The sequence below is a fragment of the Carcharhinus amblyrhynchos genome, unplaced genomic scaffold (assembly GCF_965287045.1).
Source record: "Carcharhinus amblyrhynchos unplaced genomic scaffold, sCarAmb.v2.hapA scaffold_704, whole genome shotgun sequence".
Classification (NCBI taxonomy): Eukaryota; Metazoa; Chordata; class Chondrichthyes; order Carcharhiniformes; family Carcharhinidae; genus Carcharhinus; species Carcharhinus amblyrhynchos.
The window spans coordinates 873-19528 of record NW_027650444.1 but is presented as its reverse complement, the minus strand read 5'-3'; the positions used below and the strand labels follow the sequence as shown (position 1 = coordinate 19528).

The window sequence follows — 18656 nt, the reverse complement described above, 5'->3', positions numbered from 1 at the left end:
ACGAGGCCATTCGGCCCACTGAGTCCATGTCAGGCCTCTGCTTAGCGACCCGGCCAGCCCCAGTCCCGTCACTCCTGCTCTGTAACCCTCCCGAGTGTCTGTCCCTCAATGGCCCATCCCACCCCCTTCGAAGGTCACACTCAGAGGGGGAGATGCCCCAGTCAGTGACCCTCACTGTGTATCTTCCTCACCGCTCCCAACCCGCCCCCACCCACGCCGTACCCCCCAGAGTCACTGTCAGAAACCGCGGGGCCTTGCAGAGCTCCTGTCATCCCAGGTAAACAATGTAAAGTGCAGTCAGAAAAATCCAGGAGGCTGCTTCCCCGCGGTTACCCAGACAGGAACCCGTCACACCAATAACCCGAGACAGTACACGGGGGGAGCGGGGGGAGAGGGCGGAACGCACGGGGGGGAGAGGACGGAACCCACGGGGGGGGGGGGGGGGGGGGGACGCAGGGAGAGGCAGTGGGACGCAGGGTGAGAGCATGGGTACAGCATGGGGCGCAAGGGGAGAGATTGGGGCGCAAGGGGAGAGATTGGGGCGCAAGGGGAGAGATTGGGGCGCAAGGGGAGAGATTGGGGCGCAAGGGGAGAGATTGGGGCGCAAGGGGAGAGATTGGGGCGCAAGGGGAGAGATTGGGGCGCAAGGGGAGAGATTGGGGCGCAAGGGGAGAGATTGGGGCGCAAGGGGAGAGATTGGGGCGCAAGGGGAGAGATTGGGGCGCAAGGGGAGAGATTGGGGCGCAAGGGGGGGAGACCATGGGATGCACAGGGAGAGAATGAAGTGGAGGGGGAGAGAGTGGGGTGCAGGGGAGAGAGTGGGGCGTCGGGGGAGAGAGAGTTGGGCATGGGGAGAGAGAGTGGGGCGTGAGAGCATGTGATGCACTTGGAGACTGCCAGACTCAAAAGCCATTTCAACACGGCGACACCAGCAACCTGCAGGATTGGTGACAGGCAGTGATTTCGGAGATTCCACCGGAGATGGTCAAACACCGACATCGGATTCAATTCAGTTTGTAGCCTTTGAACAGCCGGAGTGGGTCGGGTCGGGAATAAAGGCACCCGTACGGTTACAGCCACATCCCAGCCCAGTCCCACGGCAACACAGCAAGGAAAGGTGCTGCTGTGATCTAAAGCAGCCGATCGGAAGTTTGGATGGCAGTAACGTTCTCGTAGATCAGGTCCTGCTCCGCCTGCAGCTCCAGCTGGTTCTGGTATATCGCCTCCTGGGGTTGTTTCGACTGGAGAGTATCCAACATGCACTGATGCAGGAAGATGTATTGAGGCTACAATTCAGCCAATGGGAAACAGAATGGAAAGTTTACACATTGCCAAATAACCAATAAACATCCTTAATTAGAGCAAATCCTGTGGTTATTTAAATAAGGCACTGTTTACTACCATTGCTATCAAACACCCCCAGGACCAGGTACAGCACAGGGTTAGATACAGAGTAAAGCTCCCTCTACACTGTTCCCCCATCAAACACTCCCAGGACAGGTACAGCACGGGGTTAGATACAGAGTAAAGCTCCCTCTACACTGTCCCCATCAAACACTCCCAGGACAGGTACAGCACGGGGTTAGATACAGAGTAAAGCTCCCTCTACACTGTCCCCACCAAACACTCCCAGGACAGGTACAGTACGGGGTTAGATACAGAGTAAAGCTCCCTCTACACTGTCCCCCCATCAAACACTCCCAGGACAGGTACAGCACGGGGTTAGATACAGAGTAAAGCTCCCTCTACACATGTCCCCCCATCAAACACTCCCAGGACAGGTACAGCACGGGGTTAGATACAGAGTAAAGCTCCCTCTACACTGTCCCCCCATCAAACACTCCCAGGACAGGTACAGCACGGGGTTAGATACAGAGTAAAGCTCCCTCTACACTGTCCCCCCATCAAACACTCCCAGGACAGGTACAGCACGGGGTTAGATACAGAGTAAAGCTCCCTCTACATTGTCCCCATCAAACACACCCAGGACAGATACAGCACAGGGATAGATAGAGTAAAGCTCCTTCTATACTGTCCCCCATCAAACACTCCCAGGACAGGTACAGCATGGGGTTAGATACAGAGTAAAGCTCCCTCTACACTGTCCCCCCATCAAACACTCCCAGGACAGGTACAGCACGGGGTTAGATACAGAGTAAAGCTCCCTCTACACTGTCCCCCCATCAAACACACCCAGGACAGATACAGCACAGGGATAGATAGAGTAAAGCTCCTTCTATACTGTCCCCCATCAAACACTCCCAGGACAGGTACAGCACGGGGTTAGATACAGAGTAAAGCTCCCTCTACACTGTCCCCCATCAAACACTCCCAGGACAGGTACAGCACGGGGTTAGATACAGAGTAAAGCTCCCTCTACACTGTCTCCATCAAACACACCCAGGACAGGTACAGCACGGGGTTAGATACAGAGTAAAGCTCTCTTGAACTTCAGAACATTTTCTAATTCACTGTACCATTTCGATTTCCTACAATACCTAACCGTGTGATCCCTATAGTTTATGAGTGTGCTGTGGACTGAAATATCAACAGGGACTAAACTGAGATATCCAAACTTTTGCCATACAGGAATTGTTTGAGGATGCAGACAAGAGAGACCCGCTCCATCAGTCAGCATTGGGTTAGAATCTAATCCTAAAAGATGAAACTCCAAATTGTGGACTGTCCCTAATCACATTCAGATTTTGAGCATCATCTTTTGGGTGGGAATGCTTTCCAATCGCCTGTAGTGTTTAAAGAAATGAGGAAGAAGCACGGACACGTGGCTCAATTCTTCCTCATTCATTTAGAGAAGCTCAGGACCCATGAACAAGACTTCCTCATGGACCAGCCCACTTCCCCCCCTCACTATCTGCAGTAGCCCAAGCTCTGGCCCCCAGGGCACTGGCCCCTAGAGCATTGAGCCCTGGAGCTCTGGCCGTTTAAGGACGGTAAGAAGTCTTACAGCACCAGGTTAAAGTCCAACAGGTTTATTTGATAGTAAACCCACAAGCTTTTGGGGTTTGCCCCTTGGTCAGGTGAGTGGAGAGTTCCGGTCTGGAGAGAACTGACGAAGGGGCAAACCCCGAAAGCTTGTGGGTTTACTATCAAATAAACCTGTTGACTTTAACCTGGTGCTGTGAGCCTTCTTACTGTGTTTACCCCAGTCCAACGCCGGCATCTCCACATCATTTAAAGGTGTGCAGGTTAGATGAATTAGCCGTGCTAAATTGCCCCTTAGTGTCCAAAGATGTGCGGATTAGGCTGATTGGCCGTGCTAAATTAATTCTAATGTCAGGGGGATTAGCAGGTTAAGTAAGTGGGGTTGCGGGAAAAGGGCCTGGGTTAGATTGTGGTCGGTGCAGATTCGATGGGTTGAATGGCCTCCTTCTGCAATCCAATTCTATGAGTCTGTGGTTCTGACTAAGAGCCAATGAGAACAATGGTTGACGCGCTAAACTGCCCAGGCGTGTGACGTTACCGAGGGACCCACTGTCTTTAGGGAGTAGTTTTTCCCAGGATTTGGAGGGATTCCATGCTGGGAATTTCAGTTGTGGGAGGTCAGAGACGGGTAGTGCAGAGCAGGAGCAAGAGGCTGGGAGGTGCATATCGAGTCTGCTCCCCCAGCACCCCCCCACCTGCCACCTCCACTGAGCTGTGACATTAAACACACACAGAGTACAACTCACCTCTGTCTGAACCATCAGCGGCCGGTTCCATCGCATTTTGCGGACAATTCCATAAACGTCAATGACACCTTCATGTTCGATTTGTTGCAACAGGTAGTCCAGGGCTATTAGTGTACCAGTCCGCCCAACGCCAGCACTGAGAATCAGAGAGTCAGGGCCATTAAACAGATACAAAGCACATTTCCCTCGCTCAGCTCCCTCATGATACAGACTGTCCAAAAGAAATTGGATCAAAGTATTGGGGCTCATTGTAGCAATCATCTCCCTGACACCATCACACAGTCACTCTCTCCCCCCCAGCTCCCTGTGTTACTGACTGTATCTGTACTGATGTTAATCCAGCTCCCTCACAGTCACTCAGTAACCCCTCTCCCCCCAGCACCCTGTGTTAATGACTGTAGAAGGTGATGGCCTAGTGGTATTATTGCTAAATTATTAATCCTGAAACTCAGCTAATGTTCTGGGGACCTGGGTTCGAATCCTGCCATGGCAGATGGTGGAATTTGAATTCAATAAAAAAAAATCTGGGTTTAAGAAGCGACTGGTGACGACGAAACCATTGTTGACTGTTGGGAAAACCCATCTGGTTCACTAATGTCCCTTTTAGTGAAGGAAATCTGCCGTCCTTACCCGGCCTGGCCTACATGTGACTCCAGAGCCGCAGCAATGGGGTTGGGTCTCAGCTGCCCTCTGAAAGTGAAACATTTCGTTCAAGGGCAACTAAGGATGGGCAATAAATGCTGGCCTAGCCCCAGGAATGAATAGAAATAAATCTCTATTAATATTAATCCAGTTTCTTCACACTAACCACAGCTTTCCTGGTGTTTTTCAAAAATCAGGATCTTACAGCCTCTTAACCTAAGAACTAAGAGGAGGAGAAGGCCATTCAGCCCCTTGAACCTTCTTCCACAGTTGATACAATCATGACTAATCTCATCTCCAACTTCCTGCCCACTCCCCATAACCCTTCATCCCATCACCAGTGAAAAACCAGTGGGGTAGGGAATTTCCCAGATTCACCAGCCTTTGAGTGGAATAATTCCTCCTCATCTCTGTTTTAAATCTGCCTCCCGTTAGTCTAAAACTATGGCCTCTTGTTCTAGATTATCCAACAAGAGGAAACATCCTTTCTCTGTCCACCCTGTCAACACCCCCACCCCTCGCATCTTATACACCTCGATTAGACCTCCTCTCATTCTGCTAAACTCCAGTGAGTCTGGATCCTCAACCTCTCCATAAAACAAGACTGTTGTTCCTGGAATCAACCTAGTGAACCTTCTCTGAACTGTGTCTGATGCATTTACACCCTTCCTCAAGTAAAGGGACCAAAACTGTGCGCAATAATCCAGATGTGGTCTCCCCAGTGCCCGATACAGTTGCAAAAGCTCCTCCCTACTTATATATTCTATTCTATTAGTAATGAACACCACAATTCCATTTCTCACTGAATCCTTACAGTGCAAAAGGAGACCATTCGGTCCATCGAGTCTGCACTGACAATAATCACACCCCTCCCTATCTTCGTAACCCAAAAGTATTTACCCTGCTAATCCCCCTGACACTAAGGGGCAATTTAGCTTAGCCAATCAACCTAACCCGTACATCTTTGGAGTGTGGGAGGAAACCCACGCAGACACAGGGGAGTACGTACAAACTCGATGGGCTGGATGGCCTCTTTCTGTACTGTAGGGATTCTATTCTATTCTATCTTTGCTCCTTATCATCCAATTTTAGCACGGCCAATCTACCTAACCCACACATCTTTGGACTGTGGGAGGAAACTGGAGCACCTGGAGTAAACCCCAGTAGACACAGGGAGAACATGCAAACTCCACACAGACTGTCACCCAAGGCTGGAATTGAACCCGGGTCCCTGGTGCTATGAGGCAGCAATGCTAACCACTGTGCCGCCCACATTTGGTTTCCTTATTACCTGCTACACTTGTCTACTAGCTTTCACGGATGGCATGGTGATTAGCACTGCTGCCTCGCAACGCCAGGAACCTGGGTTCGATTCCTGGCTTGGGTCAAAGTGTGGAGTCTGCATGTTCTCCCCGTGTCTGTGTGGGTTTCCTCTGGGTGCTCCGATTTCCTCCCACAGTACGAAAGTAGTGCTGGTTAGGGTGCATCGACCATGCCAAACTGTACCCGAATAGGCGCCAGAGTGCGGCGACTAGGGGATGTTCACAGTAACTTCATTGCAGTGTCAATGTAAGTCTTACTTGCGGCACTAATAAATAAATAAACTTTAAATAAATAAATTTCTACGATTCATGGACTAGAACACCCAGATCCCTCTGCAGCAAACCAGAGCAGAAAGTAGCAATCACAGTGACTCCTTACCTGCAGTGTATGACAGGTGGGCCTTGCTGGTTCCTATTCAGGCGATCCCGGATGAGTTTGTGGAATGCTAGCAGTTTGTCCGTGGTTTTGGGAACGCCATGATCCGGCCAGGCAGTGAAGTGAAAGTGTGAGACCAAGCGCCGTTCCGAGGACTCAGCCTATCCAGAAGAGGCAGAGGTTCAGTCCCCTTTAACTCTCACTCCTCCTTGCCTGAAGGCATCTCCCTCCTGACGTAACCACTGGGGCTTCTCTCCCTCACTCAAACACCCACCTCACACCTGTACCAAGTCTAGGAAAGTCTGATGGGTTTGACCTGGCCAAACCCAATCGTTAATCCCTATTCCAACACTGAACAGAACAGAGAACAGTACAGTACAGGCCCTTCAGCCCTCGATGTTGTGCCGAGCCATATCCGAACCCAAGATCAGTCTATCCCACTCCCTATCATTCTGGGGTGCTCCATGTGCCTATCCAATAACCGCTTGAAAGTTCCTAAAGCGTCCGACTCCACTATCACAGCAGGCAGTGTATTTCACACCCCAACCACTCTCTGAGTAAAGAATCTACCTTGGACATCCCTCCTATATCTCCCACCATGAACCTTATAGTTATGCCCTGTAGTGTGTGACTTGGAGGGGAAAGTCCAGGTGATGGTGTTTCCCATGTGTCTGCTGCCATTGTCCTCCTAGATGGTAAAAGTCATGGGTTTGGAAGGTGCTGCCTAAGGAGCCTTGGTGAGTTGCTGCAGTGCATCTTGTAGATGGTACACACGGCTACCACTGTGGTTCGGTAGAGAAGGGAGTCAAATTTAAGGTGGTGGATGGGGTGCCAGTCAAACAGGGCTACTTTGTCCTGGATGGTGTCAAGCTTCCCGAGTGTTGTCGGAGCTGCACCCATCCAGGCAAGGGGAGAGTATTCCGTAACACCCCTGACTTGTGCCATGTTGATGGTGGACAGGCTCTGGGGAGTCAGGAGGTGAGTTACTTGCTGCACGGTGGCACAGTGGTTAGCCCGGCTGCCTCACAGCGCCAGGGACCCAGGTTCAATTCTTGGTTTGGGTCACTGCCTGTGCGGAGTCTGCACATTCTCCCTGTGTCTGTGTGGGTTTCCTCTGACTGCTCCGGGTTCCTCTCTCAGTCCAAGAGACGTGCTGGTTAGGTGCATTGGCCATGCTAAATTCTCTCTTGGCATACCCAAACAGGCACCGGAGTGTGGCGGCTCGGGGGTTTTCACAGTAATTTCATTGCAGTGTTAATGTAAACCTACTTGTGACACCGATAAATTTTAAAAAAGGGATTCCCAGTCTCCGATCTGCTCTGGTAGCCGCAGTATTTATAAGAGCTGGGTCTGTTATATTTCTGTTCAATGGTAAATCCTCAGGATTGTTGATGGGGGAGATGGGCAGATTGCGGAGAGGGGAGGGGGAGGGGGCGGTGGTGGGGGATGGATTCAGTGATGATTATGCCGTTGAATGCCAAAGGGGAGATGGTTACATTCTCTCTTTTTGCCATTGACTGGCCCTTGTGTGGTGTTACTGTTGTTATTGAACACAATGATAAGTCAAGGAGTTTATTGTTCCACGGTGGAACTGGATAGAACGCAGTCTATCCATCATTTTGTGCAGCCTCTCACCTTCGTGAGCCTGAACTCTCGGAGGGTCCAATCGCTGAGGATGGTCTCCTGGGTGACAGTCACTGTGATGCCCTCATAGGTACAGGGGGTGTAATCCAGGGGCCAGTAGTGTTCGCACTTGACCTGGAACAAAAGCATATTTGAGAGGGCTTCATCCAAAATAATTACGTAGCATGAACCGCCCAGAAGCAGGCAATTCGGCCCGACCTTTCTGTACTATGATCCACTTGAGCCTCCATCCCCACCTTTCCCCATCTCAATCTCTATCTCCTACTCCCTCATTTGCTTGTCTAGCCTCCCCTTAGATGGGCCTTTATTGGTCACTTCTCTAGGGGAGGCAGTGGTGGTGGTGTAGTCGTGTTGTTACTCGACTGATAATCTGGAGGAATGTTCTGGGGACCTGGCTTCGAATCCCACCATGCCAGCTTTTAATTCGTAGAATTATAGAGGTTTACAGCATGGAAACAGGCCCTTTGGCCCAACTAGTCCATGCATCCCTCTTTTTTAAACCACTAAGTAGTCCCAATTGCCCATATCCCTCTGTACCAATCTTACCCATGTACCTAAACGCTTTTTAAAAGACAAAATTGTATCTGCCTCTGCTATTGCCTCTGGCAGCTCGTTCCAGACACTCACCACCCTCTGTGTGAAAAAAAATGCCCCTCTGGACCCTTTTGTATCTCCCCCCTCTCACCTTAAACCTATGCCCTCTAGTTTTAGGCTCCCCTACCTTAGGGAAAAGATATTGACTATCTCGCTGATCTATGCCCCTCACTACATTATAGACCTCTATAAGGTCACCCTCAGCCTCCTACACTCCAGAGAAAAAAAATCCCAGCCTCTCCTTATAACCCAAACCAGCAAGTCCCGGTAACATCCTAATAAATCTCTTCTGCACTCTTTCTAGTTGAATAACATTCTTTCTTGTTTGTTCCTTCATGGGACGTGGTGTCGTTGGCTGGGCCATCATTTATTGTCCATTCTTAGTTGCCCTTGATGGGGCAGTTAAGAGTCAACCACATTAACCTGTGGTTCTGGAGTCACATGTAGGCCAGACCGGGTAAGGACAGCAGATTTCCTTCCCTAAAGGGACATTAGTGAACCAGGTGGGTTTTTCTGACAATCGGCAATGGTAATCAGTAGATTTTTAATTCCAGTTGTTTTATTGAATCCAAAGTACACCAGCTGCTGTGGCGGGATTCGAACCCAGGTCCCCAGAGCATTGTCCTGGATCTCTGGATTACTAGCCCAGAGACAACACCACCATCTCCCCATGATGGTGAACGGGGAGCACTCGGAGGAAACCCACGCAGATGCGGGGAGAGCGTGTAAACTCCACACAGACAGTGACCCGAGGCCGGAATCGAACCTGGGTCCCTGGCGCTGTGAGGCAGCAGGTGCTAACCTCTGCGCCACCGTGCCGTCCAATTCAAACGGTTGGCAAGGAACTCACCCGATTTAATTCCACACAGTTTGTCAGCATCACAATGATCTCCGACTTCTGCTCCCAAACCATTCTCCAGAAGTCCGCCACGGTGCTTGGCAGGGGTCCCTGGGCAGCGATGAACTCGCTTCCGGTCTTGTAACACTACAAAGAACCAGCGGGAATAAGAATTCAGAACAGGAACCACCGCAACAAGAAAAAGTCAGGGATATAATTCCTGACTGGAATGTGGTGGGGTGGATATTTAGAACAGGGGGTAGGGTGGGGAGGGGAAGAGGGTAAACAGAGGCAAAACTAACTCAACAACAACCATAATGTCCTAGCCAGAAATTCAGAAGTGCCAACACCAGGCAACCCTGGGTAAGGCAGGGCACAGAATTGGGGCAATGGGGAGGTGCCACCATTGCTTGTTGATGCCAACTAGCGGCAGAGACCCCCCTGCTTTATTTTTGTTTAATCATTCACAGGATGTGGGCATCGCTGGCTGGCCAGAATTAATTACCCCATTGCTGTGGCTCTGTAGTCACATGTAGGCCAGACCGGGTAAGGACGGCAGATTTCCTTCCCTAAAGGACATTAGTGAACCAGATGGGTCTTTCCAACAGTAGCTTCATGGTTGTGAGTAAATTCTTAATAATTCCAGATATTTTTTATCAAGATCAAATTCCACCATCTGTGGGATTCGATCCAAGATTCCTAGAACATTGGCTGAGTTTCTGGGTTAATAATTAGCGATAATACCACTAGGCTACCATCTGGCCTTGACGTATGATGAACACTATCATTATTTGAACAATGAAAGTACATTGCATGGGAATGTAACAAAATAAGGATTTCCAACACAGAGAGAGACAGATAACAGCTCTTAAAATGTAGTTTCCGTCTCAGTAAGGCTAGGACTTGTGGGCCGAAGGGCCTGTTTGTGCTGTAGTGTTCTATGTTCTATGTTCTATGTTCTATAATTCTCTTGAATGTGACTTTGGGATGCAATGGGCCTCATTAGAAAACTGCCCAAGGGGGTGATAGATCTTCCTTTTATACTGTGTGGTGTAGGTGCACCCACAGTGCTGTCAGGGAGAAAGCTCCTGGATTTTGACCTAGCCACAGTGAAGGAGTGGTACATTGGCACAGTAGTTGGCACTGCTGCCTCACAGCGCCAGGGACCCAGGTTCGATTCCCGGCTTGGGTCACTGTCTGCCTGGAGTTTGCACATTCTCCCCACGTCTGCGTGGGTCCCCTCTGGGTGCTCTGGTTTCCTCCCACAGTCCAAAGATATGTAGGTTAGGTGGATTGGCCATGCTAAATTGCCCCTTAGTGCCAGGGGGACTAGCTAGGGTAAATGAATGGGTTGTGGGGATAGGATCTGGGTGGGATTGTGGTCGGTGCAGACTCGATGGGCCAAATGTCCTCCTTCTGCGCTGTAGCATTCTATATTTCCTTGTCAGGACAGGGAGCGACTTGGAGGGGAACTTGCAGGTGGTGGTGGTGTCTCCATGTACCTGCTGCCCTTGTAGAGGTTGCGGGTTTGGAAGGTGCTGCTTAAGGATCCTCGGTGAGTTGCTGCAGTGCGTCTTGTAGATGGTACACTCGGCTGCCACTGAGCGTCGGTGGTGGAGGGGGTGAATGTTTGTGGAAGGGGGTAGCAATCAAGCGGGGGCTGCTTTGTTCCGGGTGATTCTTGAGTGTTGTTGGAGCTGCACCCATCCAGGCAAGTGGGGAGTATTCCATCACACGCTTTGTAGATGGTGGGTAGGCCTGGGGGAGTCAGGAGGTGAGTTACTCGCTGCAATATTCCTAGCCTCTGGCCTGCTTCTTATAGGCACTGTATTGATGTGGCGAGTCCGGTACAGTTTTTGGCCAATCCCAGGGGATGTCGATAGTGGGGATTCAGTAATGGAATGTCAAGGGGAGATGGTTGGCTTCTAATTAAATTAGTTTGTTTGATGGATGACCTGACACCTTTTCTTACTTTTTAGTCTCCGTTAGCTTTGTTAACGTCCCCTCGAAATTCAATATAATACTCTCCTTTATACTGGGGTCAGGATTCTCATGGTTATGGAAGCAGATCTCTCCTTAACCTCGATTATGAGACACTTACAGGCATGTAGCTTGCATTGACGTAATCAGAGGTAGGGTCCTCTGGTTGAGGGATGAGTTTAACCCTTGATGCATCATCTGGAGGAAGAGAGAGAGAGAAAACATTGTCAATCAAAGCCACCCAAACAGCAAAATGGACTATTATTTAAATGGTAAAAAATTGCAGCATGCGGCTGTGCAGAGGGATCTGGGTGTCCTTGTGCAGGAATCTCAAGGAGTTGGTTTGCAGCAGATCATTAAGAAGGCAAATGGAATTTTGTCCTTCATTGCTAGAGGGATGGAGTTTAAAAACAGCGAGGTTATGTTGCAGCTGTATAAGGTGCTGGTGAGGCCACACCTGGAGTTACTGTGTACAGTTTTGGTCCCCTTACTTGAGAAAAGATCTCCTGGCACTGGAGGGGGTGCAGAGGAGATTCACTAGATTGGTTCCAGAGTTGAGAGGGTTGGCTTATGAGAAGAGACTGAATAGACTGGGGCTGTATGTTCTCCCCGAGTCTGCCTGGGTTTCCTCCGAGGCTCCAGTTTCCTCCCACAGTCTGAAAAATGTGCAGCTTAGGTGGATTGGCCAGGCTAATTTGCCCCTTAGTGTCAAGGGGGATTAGCAGGGTAAATATGAGGGGGTTACAGGAATAGGGCCTGGGTGGGATTCTGTTCGGTGCAGACTCGATGGGCCAAATGGCCTCCTTCTGCACTGTAGGGTTGCTATGATTCTATTCTATGAAAAGTTCTGGAAAATTCCTATCCGACTCCCCAGATCTTGGGGAAGCAGTGGCCTGGTGGGATTGTCACTAGACCAGAGGCCCAGCATAATGTTCTGGAGACCCGGGTTCGAATCCTGCCATGGTAGATAGTGGAATTTGAATTCATTAAAAAATCTGGAGTTAATATTCTACCGATGACCATGGAACCATTGTCCATTGTTGGAAAAACCCATCAGGTTCACTAATCCCCTTCAGGGAAGGAAATCTGCCGTCCTTACCCGGTCTGGCCTACATGTGACTCTCAACCAATGTGGTTGTCCCTGGGCAAGTAGGGATGGGCAATAAATGCCAGCCCAGCCAGTGGTGCCCACAACACATAAAATGAATTTTAAAAAAGTGGGAAAAACCATGATCTAGGAAGTAACCGTGACAGCGATGGTATGTTAACCAACATTCCATGGGCCATCTGTACACAGTAACATCAGCTTCGGATCACAGAGCTATTGCCGCACAGAAAGAGGCCAGTTTGGCCATCAAATCCATTCAGTCTCCCTGGAAAGCAATCCAGTCTATCTCACTGCCTCATTCTGTCCCCCTCACCGTTTGTTTCCCCATTTGACCATTCAAATTCCTTTTGGAGCAATTTATTCCCCATAACCCCACACATTTCACATGGCCAATCCACCTAACCCGCACATTTTTGGACCGTGGGAGGAAACCGGAGTGCCTGGAGGAACCCCACGCAGAAATGGGGAGAATGTACAAACTCCATACAGGCAGTGACCCAAGCTGGGAATCGAATCCAGGTCCCTGGAGCTGTGAGGCAGCCGTGCTAACCACTGTGCCACCAAGTTCTGGGTTGTTAACCACTCACTGTGTAAAACAATTCTTAATTTAGCATGGCTAATCCCCCTAACCTACACATCTTTGGACACTAAGGGGCAATTTAACATGGCAAATACACCTAACCTGCACATCTTTGGACACCAAGGGACAATTTAGCATTGCCAATCCATCTAACCTACGCATCTTGGGACACTAAGGTGTAATTTAACATGACTAATCCACCTAGCCTGCACATCTTCGGACTCTAAGGAACAATTTAGCATGGTCAATCCAGCTAACCTACACATCTTTGGACTGAGAGAGGAAACCGGAGCACCCGGAGAAATCCCATGCAGACACAGGGGAGAACATGCAGACTCCACATAGACAGTGACCCAAGCCAGGAATCGAACCTGGGTCCCTGGCACTGTGAGGCAGCTGTGCTAACCATTGTGCCACTTAAGTTCTAGGCTGTTAACCACTCACTGTGTAAAACAATTCTTCCTCACATCGCACCACTTAGCCAAAACAATAAAGTTGTGTCCCTCCCAATTTTCCTGCTAAAGGGAATGGTTTCCATTTGTCTACCTTATCGATATCCTAGTCTTGCACACCGCTCGCAAATCTCTCCTCAATCTCCTTTGGTCCAAGGTGAAGAACCCTAGCTTCTCCAATCTGAAATCCCTCATCCCCTGGAACCATTCTGGTAAATCCCCCCTTTCCTTGAGATCCTCCCTGCAGGAACTCCTACACATCCCTTCGCAATGTTTGCATCTATAGCCGGCACAGTGGCTAGCACTGCTGCCAGGAACCCAGGTTCAATTCCCGGCTTGAGTCACTGTCTGTGTGGAGCTCGCCCCGTGTCTGCGTGGGTTTTCTCCGGGTGCTTCGGTTTCCTCCCACAGTCCAAAGATGTATAGGTTAGGTGGATTGGCCATGCTAAATAGCCCATTCATGTCCAAAAATGTGTGGGTTGGGTGGATTAGCTGTGCTAAATTGCCCCTTAATGTCCCAAGATGTGTAGGTTAGGTGTATTGGCCATTCTAAATTACTTCTTAGTGTCCCAAGGTGTGTAGTTTAGGTGGATTGATCATGCTAAATTGCTTCTTAGTGTTCCAATATGTGTAGGTTAGATATATTGGCCAAGCTACGTTTCCCCTCAGTGTCAGGAGGATTAGCAGGGTAAATATATGATGTTACAGGGATTGGGCCTTGATGGGATTGTGGTGCAGAATCAATGAGCCAAAATAGCTTCCTTCTGCTCTGTCGCGATTCTATGGGGGGAGTGTGCTCGATGGGCTGAATGGCCTCCTTCTGCACTGTAGGGATTCTATGATCCAATACAGCACGAACCACACTCTGGTCCCAGAGATCAGTAACCCTGAACAATAACTCTGCTTCTCTCTGTTGCCTGACCCGCTGAGTGTTTCCAGCAGTTCTGGTTCCCAGTTCTGGATCTTAACATCTCGGTTACTCACACGGGAGGACATTGGTGTAGCGATTCTTTCCTTTGTTGTCCACCTGCTGGGCATCGCTCACAGATTGTCTCGTTCCGACCATGCTCAGACTCTGCGGTTCATGAGTAGGAGAGAGGGGGGTGTCATTGGTCAGCTTCCGGCAAAAGGTTCAACAATCACGGTAACGTTACGATCATTCTACTCCGGGCTCACTTCAACGGGAGGGCGAACCCAGCAGTGTGCTCTCCGCACACTGCGGAACGTCAAGACTGACCGATCACAGGGTAGGCGAGACCTTCCCCCAGTGCCAAGGTTGAACATGGCAACGTACCGACCCGGTTCCCGACCCTCCGCCGTACCTGATATTCCTCGGCAAAACCAAAATCCGTGTCGGCGTGCTTGCTCTGGAAGTATCCCTCGTACTGACAGACCGGAATTGGCCTGGTAAACAAAATAGAGTGAGGGTGAAATTGCTTCGTTGGGTACAGGAGTCGGGACAAAGAAAAGAACAAAGAAAATTCCAGCACAGGAACAGGCCCTTCGGCCCCTCCGAGCCTGCACCGACCATGCTGCCCCGACTGAACTAAAACCCCTACCCTTCCGGGGACCATATCCCTCTATTCCCATCCTAGTCATGGACTTGTCAAGACGCCCTTTAAAACTCACTATCGTATCAGCTTCCACTACCTCCCCTGGCAATGAGTTCCAGGCACCCACCACCCTCTGTGTAAAACATCTGCCTCGTACGTCGCCATTAAACCTTGGGAGGGATAGGTTGGGACTTTTTCCCCTGGAGCATAGGAGGATGAGGGGTGACCCTTAAGGGCACAGTGGTTAGCACTGCTGCTTCACAGCTCCAGGGACCTGGGTTCGATTCAGGGCTCAGGTCACTGTCTGTGTGGAGTTTGCACATTCTCCTCGTGTCTGTGTGGGTTTCCTCCTGGTGCTCCGGTTTCCTCCCACAGTCCAAAGATGTGCGGGTTAGGTTGATGGGCCATGATAAATTGACCATAGCTGCATAGGTTAGAGGATTAGTGGGTTAAAAAAAAATGTATGGATATGGGGGTAGGGCCTGGGTAGGATTGTGGTCAGTGCAGACTCGATGGGCCGAATGGCCTCTTTCTGTACTGTAGGGGTTCTATGATTTCTATGACCTTATTGAGGTTTATAAAATCATAAGTGGCATAGATGGGGTGGATAGCCAAGGTCTTTCCACAGGGTAGGGGCGAGTTCAAAACTAGAGGGCATGAGTATAAAAGTGAGAGGGCAGAAATTTGGAAAGGACTTAAGGGGTACCTTTTCCACATAGAGGGCGGTGCATGTCTGGAATGAGGTGATAGAGGCGGGTACAACATTGTAAAGACATTTGGACAGGAACATGGATGGGAAAGGTTTAAGGGATATGGGCCAAAGACAGGCAAATGGGACTAGCTCAGTTTAGGAAACCATGGATGAGTTGGGCCAAAGGGCCTGTTTCCATGCTGTATATCTCTATGACTCTATCAGACACTCTTTATAGTTGTCTGATAATGCTGAACAACTGATAAAAGACACACATTGAATCATAGAGGCCATTCAGCCCATCAAGCCTCAACTGACGACAATCCCACCCAGGCCCTATCCCAGTAACCCCACTTACTTACGCTGCTTAATCCCCCCAACACTAGGGGTTAATTTAGCAGAGCTAATCCACCTAACTTGCACAACTTGAGTGTGGGAAGAAACCGGAATACCCAGAGGAAACCTACGGAGATACGGGGAGGATATGCAAACTCTACACAGACTGTGACCCAAGCTGGGAATCGAACCCAGGTCCCTGGCACCGTGAGGCCACCGTGCTAACCACTGTGCCGCCACCGTGCTAACCACTGTGCCGTTGTGTCGAAGCATTTCATCGTGCACTCATCAGGACCTTGGCAGGAGTACTAACTGTAAGAGGAACAACAATTTGTACTTCACGAGAAGATTGATTGGTAAGCAGACTGTGATTGGTAGAGGTGTTGTCATGGAGAAGGCACCAGTTCACTGATGACTGACAGTCAACTGCCAGGGTATGTAAATATTCAAACTGGGATTGGCCTGACCAATCAGAGTTAACCTGTCCTGAAGGAGCTGGTGAGGAGACAGGGAAGAGCGAGAACCATCAGGAATTAATTCCCACTTACTTGACTTCTCTCGGAATTGCAGTCATTGGTGCAAAGTCTGAACTCGGCTGTTTTCTGGAACAAAAATAGAAGTGTTTACCAGAAGAAAATGTGGCTGAATCTAACTGCAAGAACTTAACTTCATTCCAGCTTCAACATTCAAAGATCTGCCTATGAAAATCTCCCACACTGAGGGAGCAAATGGCCTTCTTTTCATTACTCATCATTAAGACCACATAATCCCTAATCTACCCGTGAGAATATCGGATTGAACATAAACTCCCCCACCTACACTGCCCCATCAAACCCTCCCAGGACAGGTACAGCACGGGGTTAGATACAGAGTAAAGCTCCCTCTACACTGTCCCCATCAAACACTCCCAGGACAGGTACAGCACGGGGTTAGATACAGAGTAAAGCTCCCTCTACACTGTCCCCATCAAACACTCCCAGGACAGGTACAGCACGGGGTAGATACAGAGTAAAGCTCCCTCTACACTGTCCCCATCAAACACTCCCAGGACAGGTACAGCACGGGGTTAGATACAGAGTAAAGCTCCCTCTACACTGTCCCCCATCAAACACTCCCAGGACAGGTACAGCATGGGGTTAGATACAGAGTAAAGCTCCCTCTACACTGTCCCCATCAAACACTCCCAGGACAGGTACAGCACGGGGTTAGATACAGAGTAAAGCTCCCTCTACACTGTCCCCATCAAACACTCCCAGGACAGGTACAGCACGGGGTTAGATACAGAGTAAAGCTCCCTCTGCACTGTCCCCCCATCAAACACTCCCAGGACAGGTACAGCACGGGGTTAGATACAGAGTAAAGCACCTTCTACACTGTCCCCCATCAAACACTCCCAGGACAGGTACAGCACGGGGTTAGATACAGAGTAAAGCTCCCTCTACACTGTCCCTATCAAACACTCCCAGGACAGGTACAGCATGGGGTTAGATACAGAGTAAAGCTCCCTCTACACTGTCCCCTATCAAACACTCCCAGGACAGGTACAGCACGGGGTTAGATACAGAGTAAAGCTCCCTCTACACTGTCCCCATCAAACACTCCCAGGATAGGTACAGCACGGGGTTAGATACAGAGTAAAGCTCCCTCCACATTGGCTTAATGCTATTCTCATATTCTCCTCCTAAAACCAACAGGATGTCATTCAGCGAACTTGCATCATATCCCTGTTCTCAGTTGACAGATTGTCTCAGTTTGGAAGGATTTTCGATAGTATTGTACTGTAGTTCCACACCCACTAAAAACCGGATGAAAAATACCCAAAAGGGGCGATTCACCAGGTCCAATCCACCTAACATACAGATCTTTGGAGTGTTGGGGGGAGGCCGGAGTGTCAGGAGGAAGACACGGGGGGAGGGGGGCGTTTTCCAACTGCCCTCGCCACAAAACCGGAAAACCCCTCACGAGGTCAATGGAGCTTTGCGTGGTCTGCCCCACCCCCTCCCCACCATCTAGGACCCGGTGGCGGCGGGGTGTGGGGGGGGGGAGAGGAAAATTCCCCCCCATGGAGAACGTGCAAGCTCCACACGGACAGTTACCCGAGGCTGGAATCGAACCCGGGTCCCTGGCGCTGTGAGGCAGCCGTGTCCCGTCTCCTTCGGAATGCTGATTCCTGGAGGGCAGGGTTGCTGGAAAAATTTATTTCAAATTCACTTACGTCCATGGTATCCGCTTGATCAGGGATGAAATACAGCAGTAAACCAGTCAGGATTAGACCCAGGAGTGAGCCTACAACTGCTCCGATGATAATGGCTGCACAGAATACAGAGGCGGTGGATAGTTAGTCTGAGGGAAGTGTACTAACTCACAGCGACTCGATATGGAACTAAAGGATTTATTGATAAGAAGAAGTATACACGTGAAGGTTCAACAACATACCCAATACTCCTCAACAACACCCTGACTCCAGCTGAAGCCCTCCAGCCTCTGGACTGCTCACCCTCACTCCCAGTTGGCCTGTGTCTTGCCCCCTCACTCCATTGGCCCACAAAGAATTGCCCCCTTAAAAGGAGCCACTCCACTCTAATGACTTTACCGAGGCCTGTGATGTTGGCCTGTTGGACCATGAGGTCCCCGATTGAGGTAATGATTGGAGTATGAACTTGTAATTGTCATTTGTGCCCTGGGGAGAAAGCTTCCAACTGTCCACTCTATCCATACCCCTCATAATTTTATCTATCAGGTCACCCCTCAGCCTCCGTTTTTCCCAGTGGAACAATCCCAGTTCATTCAATCTCTTCCTCATAGCTAATACCAGGCAACATCCTGGTAAACCTTTCCCGTAGTCCCTCCA

At 49.8% G+C, this 18656-nt stretch overlaps 1 protein-coding gene and 1 long non-coding RNA gene across 2 annotated transcripts; both read right to left on the bottom strand.

The window, feature by feature from the left end:
* Window positions 1-679: 679 nt before the first annotated feature.
* Window positions 680-14410, bottom strand: LOC145339849 (receptor-type tyrosine-protein phosphatase H-like). Its single transcript, XM_080184383.1, has 7 exons — window positions 14210-14410; window positions 11207-11283; window positions 9118-9252; window positions 7665-7787; window positions 6033-6190; window positions 3690-3825; window positions 680-1286 (listed from the first exon to the last, which is right to left on the bottom strand). The coding sequence occupies exons 1-7, from the start codon at window positions 14289-14291 to the stop codon at window positions 1131-1133; spliced, it is 867 nt and encodes a 288-aa protein (XP_080040509.1). The 5' UTR covers window positions 14292-14410; the 3' UTR covers window positions 680-1130.
* Window positions 14411-14515: 105 nt separating this feature from the next.
* LOC145339850 (uncharacterized) lies at window positions 14516-18137 on the bottom strand. Its single transcript, XR_013886081.1, has 3 exons — window positions 18021-18137; window positions 16354-16407; window positions 14516-14629 (listed from the first exon to the last, which is right to left on the bottom strand). It is a non-coding gene; the product is annotated as an uncharacterized LOC145339850 (long non-coding RNA).
* Window positions 18138-18656: the final 519 nt, after the last annotated feature.